This window comes from Bos mutus, chromosome 6 (genome assembly GCF_027580195.1).
Source record: "Bos mutus isolate GX-2022 chromosome 6, NWIPB_WYAK_1.1, whole genome shotgun sequence".
In the NCBI taxonomy this organism is placed as follows: Eukaryota; Metazoa; Chordata; class Mammalia; order Artiodactyla; family Bovidae; genus Bos; species Bos mutus.
In genome coordinates, this window is record NC_091622.1 from 87887549 (window position 1) to 87904567 (window position 17019).

Genomic DNA, 17019 nt, shown 5'->3' on the forward strand with positions numbered 1-17019 from the left:
GGGTGTCTAATCTAGCCCAAGGAGTTAACAAGGTTTCTTGTGAGTGCCTTTAGGTGTCTGACTTGCACCTTATATTCTTGTTTTTATTACCCAATATTTAACTGAAAGGATGATACTGAAAATTCATGTTTTCCTGCATTCTTCTAGAGGCCTTCAAATGATTATCCACAAATATGGACACTTGCTAAGGTATGTTTAGTTGTGTGAGGAAACAGAAAAGCCTGTTGGAATTCCAAAAAGCAAAACCCACCTAACACAAAATTACTCAGATTCAGCAAAGGTAGATATAAATTTCTTACAAGTCTAAACTAAAGAATACTTCTAAAAGAAAAACAGTATAACTCCCAATAAAAAGAATGAGCCAATTAGGCTTCAATGAATAAGTAAATTATTTATTTACAATAGATTAAATATTAAATTAGAATTTTTTAAAAAACCTTGCCTCTCTGCCCTTTTATATATATAACTAAGTCACCTGATAATTCCTTTTCCCTTAAATAACATAACTCAGGGATCATTACTTTAAATTAGTTAAGAATTTGTTTGTATACTATAATATAAGATGCACGCAGGGACTTCCCTTGGTGGTCTAATGTTTGGGAATCTGCCTTCCAAAGGAGGGGATGGAAATTTGTTCCCTGGTTGGGGAACTAAGATTCCCACATGCCCTGGGGCAACTAAGCCCAGGCACCCACAACTAGAGAGCCTGAGTGCTCCAGAGTCTGTTTGCTATAACAAGTGAAGCCCACAAACCACAAGAGGAGCCTAAGTGCTGCAACAGGAGATGCCCGCAACAGCAATGAAGACCTGGTACCGCCAAAAATAAATAAAACTGCATGCAAAAACCAGAATTATCTTTTTATATGAGAGCATGGATAATGGAACCTGGTGAGTTCCAGTCCATGGGGCTGCAAAGAGTCGGACATGACTGAGTGACTAACAGTGAGAATGAACTCTGGTGTTACGATTTTAATTAGTTTAATAGCCATGTGACAGACAGAGATGAAGACAGAGATGGAGGTTGAGGGGAAGTCTTGGCCGAAAACAGGAAAAGAAATGAACATTATACTTTTTTTGGATCACATCCTTTCTGGGTAGGTGGTATCTTACCACCTTTCAGTTTCTGGGATACTGTTTTACTTTTTAACACACATTATTTTAAAAATCCCAAGCAAAATACAGTAAAATATTTTAGTTCTAAAACTCTTGAAGTAGAAATATTCTATGATTTGAAGACAAGAATAGTTTAAAACCAATATTTATTTATTCTCCATATATTTATAAGCATGTGATAGACACTACCTACTGGGCTTCAAGGTTACAAGGAAGAATAAGACAATCTATTACCTTAAAGAAATTAGTTCACTACCAAAAGCCATATCTATGCAGGTGAAGCAGACACACAATGACCTAACTTTTTATGTAAAATCTCCCAGCTTTGAAAGTATTAACATATACTTTTTTCCATATAAAATATAGTATAGGTTGTCTCCATTGGCAGCCCTGGGCCACCAGTTTGTTTGCAGCATTTGGAACAGCTGGGGAATTTAATCACAAGGTAGACTATACTTCTTTTTGAAATAGAGCACATATAAAAAGAATGAGAAAAACAAAGAAATAATCAATTACCTCCTTACAACCTCTTTCCATCCTTCTTCCCTCTTCTGTCCACGCTTGGGACTTGCTACTGTTAATTTCCCATTTGGAGAGGAAAGGGGAGATGGACCAGATTTTGTGCAAGTGGAGAGAGAATTACTGGTCACTTCACTGATAGTCTCTGACAATCTTTAACAAAGAGGAAAAACACAAATTAAATATAGAACAACAACAACAACAAATATAGAACAGATGAAGAATTTTTTAATGATAGCAGCAAACTAACACATGATTTTATTCTTTATTTTCTGAATATTATGAATAAATGAGAAATTTATTTTTCATTTTCCAATACTAGGCATAATATGAAGGGGCAATTTTAAAAAGATATTATCTAGAAGTCAAATATAGCGGAACTGAAATACAATAACAATCTCTGAAAAATCATAACTGATACTTCATGGGTTAACAACCCAAATGAAGAAATTACACAGTAATTCTTTAAAGAAGTGTGCCTTCTTTAGAACAAAGATTAACACTTACTTTGTCTTTTTCATTTGACTGCTTTACTAAAAAATTCAGCAACAAAGTGTTTCATAACGATACTGTAAATTGTGAAAATAAAAATTGGAACTCACTTTATTGAAGTTTTGCCAGAAACAGATTTTCTCTCCTCCTTTGGAAATGTAACCAGAACTGATGGCTGTTTCTTGCTGGTCACAGTGGTAGTGACCACAGCAGGTGAATGATTGTCACTCTTTCGGCTGCTGTTGCTGTTACTACTTTCATCACTGCAACTGGAAATTCTCATGTTATCACTATCTCCACTCTCGCTGGTACTGCTGCTCTTGGACTCTCCGTTCACCTTCTCTGGCTGACTGTATGAGATTGGTAGTGGATCATCAAATATAATTTGAACGTTTTCCGGAGGAATTTTATTTTTCCTGTTTTTCCTCTTTGAACTGGTTGTAGTTATGGTATTATTTCTTTTACCATGGGAACCTGCCAAAGTGGTCCAGGTTGCAGATATACCTATGGTAGTAGTGGTTGTGGCACTTGGAGGCTCTGTCAAGACTTCAGGTTCATCTGTAGAAGCAGTAATACCGAATTAGCAAGTTCTAGTGTTCTGGCCATACATTTAGCTTTAAGCACTTGACAAAAATAAACCGAGAGGCTACTTTACTACTACTACTTTTAGATATAAAGTCATCAGTCATTCCATCATTCACTAGTGATGAGATGGATATGATTTATCTATTCTCCTCTCTGTTCCTAAGTTCTAAATAACATATACTAGGAAGTTATAAAAAAATATTTCAGGGGACCTTCTTGATAGTCCAGTGGCTAAGACACTATACTCTCAATGCAGGGGACCCACGTTTGATTACTGGTCAGGGAACTAGATCCATCATGCCACAGATAAAATCTTACATACTGCAAGTAAAGACTCTATATGCTGCAACTAAAAAAGAATCCTGTGTCCTGCAACTAAGACCTGGTGCAGACAAATATATAAACATTTTTTAAAAATTTGGAATTATTTTAGGAATGAATACGTTACTATATATTACATATTATTCATAATTATTCAATTTCTCAATTGTAATAATGCTATTGTTGTGTACAGTATATATAAGACTATTCAAAAAAAAAAAGAGGAAAAATATAAACGTGCCACAATGTTATATGAATCTAGGTGACTTGCAGGTATTCATCATACTAACTCTTAAAATTTTCTGTAGCCTGAAATTTTTCAAAATAAAAGACTGGAAGAGAGGGAAATACACACATACACACCATACATATATGGTGGTTTAATGACAATGGTTCTTTCTAACGTTATCCTTACCTCAAATGATTTTTAGTTAGAAAGTAATTAAAAGTGATTTCCTCATTTAAGAAAAAATCTGAACATGGTCTTGACTGTATATGAAATTATGGAAGTACTGATAATTTTTTTTTTACGATTTTATGTATTTATTCCAGGTGCAATGTCAGAAATCAGCAATTTATTTTCAGATAGCTTAAGGAAAAAAATATGTATATACACTTAGAGAAAAAGATAAAGCAAATATAGTAAAATGTTTGTTTTTAAATTAGGTGAAGGGTATTCAAGTGTTTGTTTTGTCATTCTTTCAACTTGTGTATAGGTTTGGAATTGTTTACAATGGAAAGTTGGGATGAATTCAATAAATAAAAAGGGCATAGAAATACTTTTGGGTTTAATAATATAAAAGATCTACTGTTATCTTGACTCATTGATATTTAATGTTATCTTAAGTTATTTATATTTAATGAAATATAATTTTGAATAGAAAGCATTATATGAAAGAAATTAGACGATTTAGAGAAAATACCTTCAACTTTATGTTTTTCTTTTTCTTGAGCAGCTTGGAGTTCAAAGTTTTCTTTATTTTTGGCTTCAATTTCTTCTAGTTTTCTTCTTTGTTCTTCCTTTTTCTTTCGTCTCTTCTCCTTTCTCTTTTCTCGTTTGGCAGCCAAAGCCAGCCTTCGACTTTCTTCCCTTAACTGTTAAAGAATCAATAAAACAGAATTATAACACTGGAATTTTCATTGGAAAAATGTTGTCACATAATGTCATTCATCATAAAGGTACTGGGATACCATAAAATTCAAAGTTATCTTCGTTCAACTCACTGATCAAAATCATACTCAAGTCACTGTAAAGAGAAGATACTATTTTTAAATGTCAAGATCAAATTAATGATAAAAGACAACCTAATTTCAAAATGGATGATTGATAAAGATATATATAACTCCATAGTCACTAAGGAAATGTAGATTATAAGAGGTATCAGATAGCAAAAGTTTGGGAAAATGAATTCTTTCCTACACTGCCATTGGTATAAATATCAGAGTTTTTGGAAAGGTAATTTGAAAGCCTTCTATGAAAATTACAAACTGCTTATCCTAAGAATATATTCTATAAAATGTCTACCTCTAGTAGAAAAATACAGGTTTAATACTTTCCATTGCAAAAGTTGATTACTATGGTAGTAAAAGGAAACAGGCAAATTCATGTGGTGAGATCCAGGGTGGGGATAAATTAACAACAGTATACATTTACAGAACACTGAGCTGTGCTCACATGCCCAGTTATGTTGGACTCTTTGCAACCCCAGGGACTGAGCCCACCAGGCTCCTCTGTCCATGGGATTCTCCAGGCAAGATATACTGGAGTGGATTGCCATTTTCACCTCCAGAGAATCTTCTTGACCCAGAGATCGAACCCACCTCTCCTGCATCTCCTGCACTGGCAGGCAAATTCTTTACTACTGGTGTCACCTGGGAAGCTATCTATATATTTTATGTGCATTTTAAATATATGTCAAAACAGTGATACTCAGTTTATGGAAAATGTCACAATAGCCTAACTAATGAAACCAGTGCTTAGAGACAAGCTGATAAGCCAAATCAGACTTAAGTTTCTTGAGAAACAGTCTGATTTCATTTTTTTAGTCTCCAGCCTTTGTTAGTCACCCCTCCTCCCTTTTGAAATAATCCCTGTTCAGGGTGACTGAAAGGTTTTGCCACGTTGAAAGTTTTCACATCCAGAGGCAATGCACCATAATTACATTCTCTTGGGTAAGAGATAAGATTTTTGTTTTTGGAAAGATAAATAATTAAGGAGAATCTATAGAAAATCAGAGATACTTTCTCAAGCAGATGGATTTCAGGAAAAAACACAAATGGAAACTGGAGATATAGAATTTGTTTGCATAGTATCTGCCCCCTAGAAACTTTTGCTGATCTTTCAAAAGTACCTAAGTTTCCTCTCAGTTCAGATCAGTTCAGTCGCTCTGTTGGGTCTGACTCTTTGTGACTCCACGGACTGCAGCATGCCAGGCTTCCCTGTCCATCACGAACTCCCAGAGCCTGCTCAAACTCATGTCCATCGAGTCAGTGATGCCATCCAACCATCTCATCTTCTGATGTCCTCTTCTCCTCCTGCCTTCTATCTTTCCCAGCATCAGGGTCACTTCTTTGCATCAGGTGGCCAAAGGATTGGAGCTACAGCTTCAGCATCAGTTCTTCCAATGAATATTCAGGACTGATTTCCTTTCCTTTAGGATTGACTAGTTGGATCTCCTTGCAGTCCAAGACACTCTCAAGAATCTTCTCCAACACCACAGTTCAAAAGCATCAATTCTTTGGCACCTGGCTTCCTTCACAGTCCAACTCTCACATCCATACATGACCACTGGAAAAACCATAGCCTTACTAGACGAACCTTTGTTGACAAAGTAATGTCTCTGCTTTTCAATATGCTATCTAGGTTGGTCATAACTTTCCTTCCAAGGAGTAAGTGTCTTTTAATTTCATGGCTGCAGTCACCATCTGCAGTGATTTTGGAGCTCCCAAAAATAAAGTCTGACACTGTTTCCACTGTTTCCCCATCTATTTGCCATGAAGTGATGGGACTGGATGCCATGATCTTAGTTTTTTGAATCTTGAGTTTTAAGCCAGCTTTTTCACTCTCCTCTTTCACTTTCATCAAGAGGCTCTTTAGTTCTTCTTCCATTTCTGCCATAAGGGTGGTGTCATCTGCATATCCGAGGTTATTGATATTTCTCCTGGCAATCTTGATTCCAGCTTGTGCTTCATCCACCCCAGCATTTCACATGATGTACTCTGCATGTAAATTAAATATGCAGGGTGACAATATACAGTCTTAACGTGCTCCTTTCCCATTCTGGAACCAATCTGTTGTTCCATGCCCGGTACTAACTGTTGCTTCTTGAACTGCACAAAGATTTCTCAGGAGGCAGGTAAGGTGGTCTGATATTCCCATCTCTTTCAGAATTTTCCACAGTTTGTTGTGATCTACACAGTCAAAGGCTTTGGCGTAATCAATATTGCAGAAATAGATGTTTTTCTGGAATTCTCTTGCTTTTTCTGATCCAACGGATGTTAGCAATTTGATCTCTGGTTCCTCTGCCTTTTCTAAATCCAGCTTGAACATCTTGAAGTTCACGGTTCACGTACTGTTGAAGCCTGGCTTGGAGAATTTGAGCATTACTTTACTAGCATGTGAGATGAGTGCAATTGTGTGGTAGTTTTGAACATTCTTTGGCATGTTTATGTAGGCCAGTTTGATTGAGAATAGTAGAAAATCACTTTCAGATAGCATATCAGTGGTCTTGATTACCTAAGGTCCAACAGGGCATTTAAAGACTTTTATCTTTTACTCTGCTGGAAATGACACTGTAGTTGTTCTTGTTGTTCAGTTGCTCAGTCATGTCTAACTCTTTGTGACCAGATGGACTGAAGCATACCAGGCTTCCCTGTCCTTCACTGTCACTGGGAATGTCGCAAACTTATGTCTGTTGAGTTGATAAATGCTATCTAACCATCTCATCCTCCGTGGCCTCCTACTCTTCTGCCCTCAATCTTTCTCAGCTTCAGGCTCTTTCCCAAACAGTTGGTTCTCTGAATCAGGTGGTCAAAGCATTGGACCTTCAGCTTTAGTATCAGTCCTTCCAATGAATATTCAGGACTGATTTCCTATAGGATTGAGTGGTTTGATCTCCTTGCTGTCCAAAGGATTCTCAAGAATCTTCTCAAGCACCACAGTCCAAAAGCATCAATTCTTTGGTGCTCAGTCTTCTTAATGTCCAATTCTCACATGTGTACATAACAACTGGAAAAACCATAGTTTTGACTATATGGACCTCTGTCAGAAAAGTGATGTCCCTGATTTTTAGTATGCTGTCTAGGCTGTCACAGCTTTTGTTTCAAGGAGCAAGCATTTTTTAATTTCATGGCTGCAGTCACCATCTGCAGGTGATTTTGGAGCCCAAGAAAAGAAAGTCTGTCACTGTTTCTATTGTTCCCCATCTTATCTTCCATGAAGTGATGGGACCAGATGCCATGATCTTAAGGTTTTTGCACGTTGAGTTTTAAGCCAGCTTTTTCTCTCTCCTCTTTCACCTTCACTAAGAGGCTCTTTGGTTCCTCTTGGCTTTCTGCCATTAGGGTGGTATCATCTGCATATCTGAGGTTATTGATACTGCTTCTAGCAATCTTGATTCCAGTTTGTGATTCATCCAACCTGGCAATTTGCATGACGTACTCTGCATATAAGTTAAATAAGCAGGGTAACAATATGCAGCCTTGAGGTACTCCTTTATCAGTTTTGAACCATTCCATACCAGTCCATTGTTCCATGTCCGGTTCTAACCTGCTTCTTGACATGCGTACATATTTCTCAGGAGACAGGTAAGGTGGTCTGGTATTCCCATCTCTTTAAGAATTTTCCACAGTTTTTTGTGATTCACACAGTCAAAGGTGTTAGTGTATTAATGAAGCAGAAGTAGATGTTTTTCTGGAACTTTCTTGCTTTTTCTATGATCCAACAGATGTTGGCAATCTGATCTCTAGTTCCTTGGCTTTTCTAAATCCAGCTTGTATACCTGGAATTTATCGGTTCACATATTGTTGAAGCCTAGGCTGAAGGATTTTGAGCATTACCTTGCTAGCATGTGAGATGAGCACAATTGTGTGGTAGTTTCAACATTCTTTGGCATTGCCCTTCTTTAGGATAGAAAGAGAAAACCTGTTCCAGTCCTGTGGCTACTGGTGAGTTTTCCAAATTTGCTGGCATGAGTGCAGAACTTTAATAGCATCATTGTTTAGGATTTGAAACAGCTCAGCTGGAATTCGATCACCTCCACTAGCTTTGTTTGTAGTAATGCTTCCTAAGGCCAACTTGAGTTGACACTATAGGATGTCTGCCGTTAGATGAGTGACCACACCATTGTGGTAATCTGGGTCATTAAGATCTTTTTCGTACAGTTCGTCTGTATATTCTTGCCACCTCTGTTTCTCTGCATTATTCACTTAAGAAGGCTTTCTTTCTTGTCTCTCCTTGCTATTCTTCAGAACTCTGCATTCAGTTGGATGTAACTTTCACTTTTGCCTTTCGCTTCTCTTAAAAATATAAATATATATATACACACTGGGTCTTAGCTGTAGCATGTGGGATCTAGTTCCCTAACCAGGAATCAAACCCAGGCCCCCTGCATTGAGAGTTCAGAGTCTTAGACACTGGGCCACCAGGGAAGTCTCTCATTTCTCTTTTCTCAGTTATTTGTAAGGCCTCCTCAGCCAACAATTCTGCCTGTTGCATTTTTTTTTCCCTTGGGCATGGTTTTTGTCACCATCTCCTGTACAATGTTAACCTACATCCATAGTTCTTCAGGCCCTCTAACAGATCTAATCACTCGAATCTATTTGTCACGTCCACTGTATAATCATAAGGGACATGATTTAGGTTATACCTGAATGGCCTAGTGGTTTTCCCTACTTTCTTCAATTTAAGTCTGAATTTGGCAATAAGGAGTTCATGATCTGAGCCACACTCAGCTCCAAATCTTGTTTTCACTGACTGTATATAGTTTTTCTAACTTTGGCTGCAAAGAATATAACCAGTCTGATTTTGGTATTGACCATCTGGTGATCTCCATATGTACAGTAGTCTCTTGTGTTTCTGGAAAAGGATGTTTGCTATGGCCAGTATGTTCTCTTGGCAAAACTCCATTAGTCTTTGCCCTGCTTCATTTTGTACTCCACGGCCAAACTTGCCTGTTACTCCAGGTATCTCTTGACTTCCTACTTTTACCTTCCAGTTTCCCATGATGAAAAGGAAATCTTTTTTGTGGTGTTAGTTCTGAAGGTCTTGTAGGTCTTCAAAGAACCGGTCAACTTCAGCTTCTTCAGCATTAGTGGTTAGGGCATAGACTTAGATTACTGTGATGCTGAATGGTTTGCCTTGGAAATGAACCGAGATCATTCTGTCGTTTTTGAGATTGCATCCAAGTACTACATCACAGACTCCTGTTGACTATGAGGGCAACTCCATTTCTTCTAAGGCATTCTTGCCACAGTAGTAGATATAATGGTCATCTGAATTAAATTCACCCATTCCCATCCATTTTTAGTTCACTGATTCACTCTTGCCATCTCCTGTCAGACCACATCCTATTTACCTTGATTAATGAACCTAACATTCTATGTTCCCATACAATACTGCTCTTTACAGCATCAGACTTTACTTTCACCACCAGACACATCCCAAAAGGGATTTTTAAAACTTTTATCTTTTACTCTGAGTGAAATGGTACTGTGGGGTTTTGGGCAAAAGAGTGATCTGGTCTAAGTGATACAAGATGATCACTTTAAGTGTTAAACAGAGAACAGATTGCAGAGCAGTGATGGAATCAGGGAGATTAGTTAAATGACTACTGTGGAAATAAAGGTAAGAGATGATATTAGTGACTTGAACCAGAGTGAGAAGAGATGAATAGAGACTAGGATTTCAGATAGAGATCCAAGGCAAAGGTCACTCAATTTTGCAACACAGTGGAGAAAAAATCAAAGATCATATCAAGATTTTTAGCCTGGGCAATTATAGAGTTGTGGGTTTGGAGTAGGCAAAGATCAGGAGTTCATATTTGGACATTAAGTATGAGATGTTTAATTAGGTTTCCAGAAGGACATGTTGAGTAGCTAGCTGGATATAAGAGACTAGAGTGTAGGGAAGAGGTCTGGGCTAAAGATATAGATTTTGGATCAGCTATTATATAAAGGTAAGAAGCAGGATGAGATGATCAATGGATAAAGAAGATCCTGTAAAAAGCTAAATGGCTTACCAATTAAGAGAAGAGATGAGGAGGAACTAGAGACACAAGAAGGAATACTCAGAAAGATTAAGAGAAAAACCAAGAGTGTGTAATGTAATGGAGGCTAAGTAAAGACAGTATGTCACGTGTTACTAGGTTTAGTAAGATAAGGATAGAGAAGTAATCATTGGATTTAGCTACATGAGAGTCCCTGGAGACCATAAAAACATAGTTTGGTAGAGCTGAGGGAGTGACAACCTAGCAGGAGTAGACTCAAGAAAAAAGGAATGGGAAATTACCAAAGTAGACAAGGAGTTCTGCTGCAAATGGAAGCACAGAAATGGGCTTGCAGCCGAAGAAACAGGGGCAGGAGAGAGGTACTGGAGAAATCAAAAGCTTTCTTAAGACTGGATAAAGAAATGTGCATGTTGATGAGGATGATTCAGGAAAGAGAGCAAAATGATATAGAAGAAAAGACAATTGCTCCAACAATGTTTTTGAGTAAGCCATAGCAGACAGAAAATATGATCTAGCTCACAATTGGAGGGATTGGTTACAATAAGTTTATCCAGTAACTAGTAGGAGGTATATGGGTACAGGGGGGATGTCTCTGGCAGTTTTCTTCTGGTGCTTCGGTTTTCTCACTGATTGGAGTAGGATGCAAGATCATCAACTGAGGTTGAAAAAAGAGGATATACTAGATGTCACAGGATAAAGGAGAAAGAAACAGTGGTCTAGATGAGAGGCAGAATAAACTAGGGAAATATATAGTATGACTACTGGGCAGCATTAAAGGGTTCACTGTCACACATTTAAAGTAAAATTAGTCATCAAGATTGATGCTTTTTTTCCCCCCTCTTAGAAACTTAGTTACTAGGCTTGAGGTAAGAATAAGGAAAAAGAAGAGTCAGGCCAGTGAAGGGTGGCATTATAAATGGATCTGACTATTTACTGGTAGACAGAATGTTTTCAGGATTGTTGGAGGCAGCTTTACTCTAGAGGGAGTAAAGCTGAAAAGAGGTGATAATCAGAGAATGAAATGTATAGAACTGTGATTGTGAGGTGGGCATATGAATCAGTTCAAAAACGGACAAAAAAGAAAACATCCATTAGAAATATTTTAAAAATATACCCTACATAATTCCCTAAAAGATTAATGAAAGTTTACAAAGGGGAGAAATAAGAAGTGATAAAGTACAGGGGTAAAAACATTAAAAATGCAGACCAATAACATCCACCATGGATTCTAACAGCCCAAAGCATAACCTAGTTGTTAATGTCCTAAGAGATCAAGCAACTAACTGCGAGTATTCCAAAGTTAGACCAGAGGAACTGCTCCAGAGCATGAACTCTTGCACATAGTAAATACTCAGTGAATCAAATGTTTGCTGCATAAGCATAAGGTAATCTGATAAATATAACAAGCCGTATTGAGCAGCAATTTTCACAAACCTATTAACCAACATTTTCAAATTAGAAAGGTTGATCAAAGTAATAAGTTATCCATGTAGAACATCCAAGTTAAACTAAATAAGACCAACTTCAGTGATGTTTCTAAATCAGAAATGGTGGAGCCAGAATGTACCAAGTCTCAAATGGCAAAAAGGTGTATTTTTCTAGATGTAAATCATAAGCAAAAAATTGTGAACCAAACCGTAACACATCTCAATCTGATAATTTACCAAATACACTAGAAAGAAGCTGCAGTTCAGGCAGAATAGTCTCCTCCATAATCTAAAATTCTATCTATATACCACCCTCATTCAAAACTGCTTATAAAGTATCAATGCATATGGAATAATTTACATCTAATTAATTTATGATTAAGAATTAATATTATGGGGAAATATGCAATGACACTGAAGGAAGTTCCTATCAAATTGCTTTAAATCTGAGGCTCTGAAAACATTAACATCAAGGTTAAGAAAGGCTGGCAAGAATTCAAGGAAACAACACTATGTACTGCTGATGGTATTAGGGAAATATTCTGGAAGTATCAAATCTAAAATATACTGACTCATGTGAAGAAAGAAACTTATTCCATAAAAATAAAAGTGCCAAAATATAGCAAAATATGTATAATAATGTTTATTGCAACATTATGTGTAGTGACAATACTGGAAACTTACTATGTAGTATATTACGCAGTTATAAATCACTATCAACTGAAAATATTTTTCAGTTATTGAGAGTGGGAAAAGCAAGTATTAGAGTATTATGTTCACATCATTCTTTTATTTTTCAAGTATACTATCTTCACATACATGAATATTTATGTGTTCAACAAATGTTTACTAACATGCCAGGCATCATTTTGTGGTTCATACACTCTAGTGGTAGAGAGAGACAAACAAGTAAACTGTAGTATTTAGAATATCAGAACATGAAAATAAAGAAGGGAAGAAGAGTAGAAAGATGTGAAAGGGAGACTAAAATATGAGTCAACTTTGCAGAGTTCACAGTTTACACTGCACATATTGTAACAAAGAAAAACCCATTCACATTAAGAATAGACATGCACAACTGGACATATGCCTAAATGCTGTTTGACTTTGTAATCCACAGGCTTGCAGTATATTCCTAAATGTATTTCATGTAACGTATAAACAACAAAGGGATGAAACAAAAATTTTATTTAAAAACAGACATCTATGTCTCAGCTAAAAAAAAGGATGCTTTCTACAACTGTGTTTTTGTTTAGTTGCTAAGTCGTGCCCCACTCCTTTGTGACCCCAAGGACTGTAGCCTTCTAGGCTCCTCTATCCATTGGATTTCCCAGGCAAGAATACTGGAGTGGCTTGCCATTTCCTTCTCCAGGGGATCTTCCTGACCCATGGATCAAATTTGTGTCCTTTGCATTGGCAGGAGGGTTCCTTACCACTGAGCCACCAAGGAAGCCCTTCTGAGATTTATAACAATGCAAAAAGAAACAGTATCATTAAATAATACTTAGAGAATCTAACATTTAAAAATGAGAGAGTAATACAAAAACAGGACATTATAATACTGTAAGGAGGAAGCACTAAAACGCAGGTGGACTTCAATTAAGGGGAGCAAGGAAACCAGGGAACTTAGAATAAAAAAGTAGATTTAAATCCTATCCTAGATTAGGTAAATTACTTATTATCCCATAGATTTAGTTTCTCCATCTGTAATATGAGGGTAATAACACTTTTATAGAGAAGACTCAAATAATTTACATTCTCTCCTATAATTTGGCCCTATATATCACCTGGTATTTTAGTAAACATTAAATAAATACTAGATGGAACTGGTCATATTTCACTAGCTGGTTATGCCTTGGTCGTGTATGTCTTCCTAGTGCATTTGGTACTTCTGATAAATCTGTTGGCAACAAATTACAAGGTTCAGGATCAATGTAGTACAGATTTGGATGAGGATTAAGAAAACATTAGTTGAGATTACTGAGCATTATAGAGGCTAGGCTCTCTAACTTCCAGACAGGTAAAGTAATCGTTACGGTGATTATAACAAATTGTTCTCAGGATATTATAATACTATAATACTGTATTATAATAGCCTGTAACAATCACTATAACAATCGTTACAGTGATTATAACAATATGTTCATATTCAATTAAAACCTCAAAGTGGCCAAGAAAAAGCTAATTTTTATTTGATCAGAATATAAACTAGAAAAATTTTTTAAATGAAAAACCTTAATATTAAATATATTTTTCAGAAAATAGAGTATTTTACATTGACTTTAGAAAAAAATGTTTAAAATAATTTTATTTTCTTCATGCAAGATGAAATGTGTAGCTTAACATAGTAAGTCTAAACAAAAAGAATGTACCTGACTCTAATGAAAAATATTCTAATATACAAATAACTTGTGAACAACATGGGCTTCAACAGGCCCATTTCATGCGAACTCCTTAAAATAAGTAACTACTACAATACTACACAAATTGCAGTTGGTTGAAATCCATGGACTTGAAACGGCAGATACGTAGAGCCCAATTCTAAAGTTACATGTGGATTTTCAGCTGCGTGGGGGAGGGGCCAGTGCTCCAGCCCCACTATTACTGCATATTTAAAACTTCATGTTAAACTTTAGAGCATTTTTAACCTTTTTAAAAAAGATAAAACATGGCAGAATATGTATTCTATAATATTCAATACCAACCAATTCTTTTCCTTCTATGATTACTATTTCTATAATATTACATTCTAGAGGACAGTGATAGAACAGAGAGTAAAGAAGCAGCTATGGGTCTGTCCAAACTATACAATGTTTGGAGTATTTTACTCCCTGCAGGAATAATGGGGATGATGCTGTAGTATGCCTGAAAGAGATTTGGATGGGGATTAACAGAACATTTGTTAAGATAACTGAGCACTAGAGGCCAGGCTCTCTCACTTCCAGATCAATGCAATTCCTACAATAACATTTTGTTAATTTAACCATAAAGAAAACTACTTTAATGATATAACAATATTTAAAATACTCAATTCTACCAGTTGAGCCAAACTTGGAGAGAAAACCATGAACATAATTTAAAGCAAAAGCAAAACAAAGCAAAAAACCACAGATTACAAATAAGGAGGAAGAAAAGCAGAAAGGAAAAAAGTAGATAATATTTTTCATATGTAAAGGTTATCATATGGAAAGGTTACCTTTTCCAAGTCTAACTCCTCTAATAAAATGCTGGCATTTTTGTTTGCTTCAGCAGCCTGTCTATCTTTGGCTTGTACTATTGATTCCATACAAAGGTGACACTTCTTCAGCATCTCCTAAAACAAAAAAATTAAGATGTTTCTAACCTCAAAATAATTAACATTTAGAGAGATTCCTGAAAACATGAAAATATTAAATAAGGTACTCGAATGAACATAAGCAGTAAAGATCAATAGTAGGGCAAAAAGGGTACACATAAAAACATAATTTAAATGGCATGTTTTTTAAAATACATAAGCAAAGAGCCTCTACTGTTCTTCAAAATAATATCCATTTGACTGGTACTAAAATTATTTAGTCCTATAATTTTAAAAATGAGAAATCATACTGCAAATAGACCTGCAATAATCTGTTAGGTCGTTAACAGGCTAAAGGAAAGGCAATGTCAACAAAAGAGAATGGGTTTAAAAACTTTTTAAATACTTATTTGGCAAGAACTGTTCTCAAATACTTTGTTTCTGTAACTTCTTATGCTGAATCATTCATAAAAAACAATATTTATAGACTTTTCTCTTATTTCATTTTCAGAACACACTTTTTGACAGGAAAGGGATATTTCCATACTAAGATAAAGCCTTATTTTCAATTTCTGTCCCCCTACATAGATATCTAGGAATACTAATTCTCATGAAAAAATCTAGAGGCAGGCAAGACAGTGGATTAGCTATGTTAAATCAAAAATTAATGAGAAAAGTTGCTGTCACATAATAACTGAGAAAATGAAAGACATTTTCACATTTTTCAGAGGCATGTCTTAGGATTTCATTCCAATATTTTGATTTCAATTAGAATTCTAAGGGCATTTATTTTATGTTCTCTTCCTTTCCTGCAAAAATATCCTAGCAAATTCATTCTTAAGCTGACAGTCTGATTTTTATATTATGTTGAACATGTTAAGAGTTTTCTTGACCATAAGTAAAAGTACTATGCTAATTTTTGCTTAAGTATAAAAAAAATTCACTGACTTGTTCCTCTCAGAAGAGTTATCAGTCTGGTTAGATTATATCACTAATGAATAGTAACAATAACTTGCTTTAGGTTGTTTATCATCAACATTAAAATTAAATTAGCTTAAGTACTATCTAAAAAACTAAAGTAATTCTATCATAGAAAATGTTTTATTACTTCATTCAGTTCAGTTCTGTTCAGTCGCTCAGTCGTGTCTGACTCTTTGCGACCCCATGAATCGCAGCACGCCAGGCCTCCCTGTCCATCACCAACTCCCGGAGTTCACTCAGATTCACCTCCATCAAGTCAGTGATGCCATCCAGCCATCTCATGTTCTGTCGTCCCCTTTTTCTCCTGCCCCCAATCCATCCCAGCATCAGAGTCTTTTCCAATGAGTCAACTCTTCGCATCAGGTGGCCAAAGTACTGGAGTTTCAGCTTTAGCATCATTCCTTCCAAAGAACACCTAGGGCTGATCTCCTTTAGAATGGACTGGTTGGATCTCCTTGCAGTCCAAGGGACTCTCAGGAGTCTCCTCCAACACCACAGTTCAAAAGCATCAATTCTTTGGCACTCAGCTTTCTTCACAGTCCAACTCTCACATCTATCCATATGGAAAAACCATAGCCTTGACTAGACGGCCCTTTGTTGGCAAAGTAATATCTCTGCTTTTCAATATGGTATCTAGGTTGGTCATAACTTTTCTTCCAAGGAGGAAGCGTCTTTTAATTTCATGGCTGCAGTCACCATCTGCAGTGATTTTGGAGAACAAAAATATAAAGTCTGACACTGTTTCCACTGTTTCCCCATCTATTTCCCATGAAGTGATAGGACCAGATGCCATGATCTTCGTTTTCTGAATATTGAGCTTGAAGCCAACTTTTTCACTCTCCTCTTTCACTTTCATCAGGAGGCTTTTTAGTTCCTCTTCACTTTCTGCCATAAGGGTGGCGTCATCTGCATATCTGAGGTTATTGATATTTCTCCCGGCAATCTTGATTCCAGCTTGTGCTTCTTCCAGTCCAGCGTTTCTCATGATGTACTCTGCATAGAAGTTAAATAAGCAGGGTGAGGATATACAGCCTTGACGTACTCCTTTTCCTATTTGGAACCAGTGTGCTGTTCCATGTCC

At 36.4% G+C, this 17019-nt stretch overlaps 1 protein-coding gene across 6 annotated transcripts in view; it reads right to left on the reverse strand.

The window, feature by feature from the left end:
* The window catches only part of ANKRD17 (ankyrin repeat domain 17), a 167502-nt gene that overhangs the window by 25028 nt on the left and 125455 nt on the right, over window positions 1–17019 (reverse strand). For all 6 annotated transcript variants that reach the window (XM_070372504.1, XM_070372503.1, XM_070372508.1 and 3 more), the window contains 4 exons: window positions 14880–14996; window positions 3954–4125; window positions 2235–2682; window positions 1630–1785 (listed from right to left, as the gene is read on the reverse strand). In XM_070372504.1, coding sequence (XP_070228605.1) covers window positions 1630–1785; window positions 2235–2682; window positions 3954–4125; window positions 14880–14996 — 893 coding nt within the window. The remainder of the gene's footprint in view (window positions 1–1629; window positions 1786–2234; window positions 2683–3953; window positions 4126–14879; window positions 14997–17019) is intronic.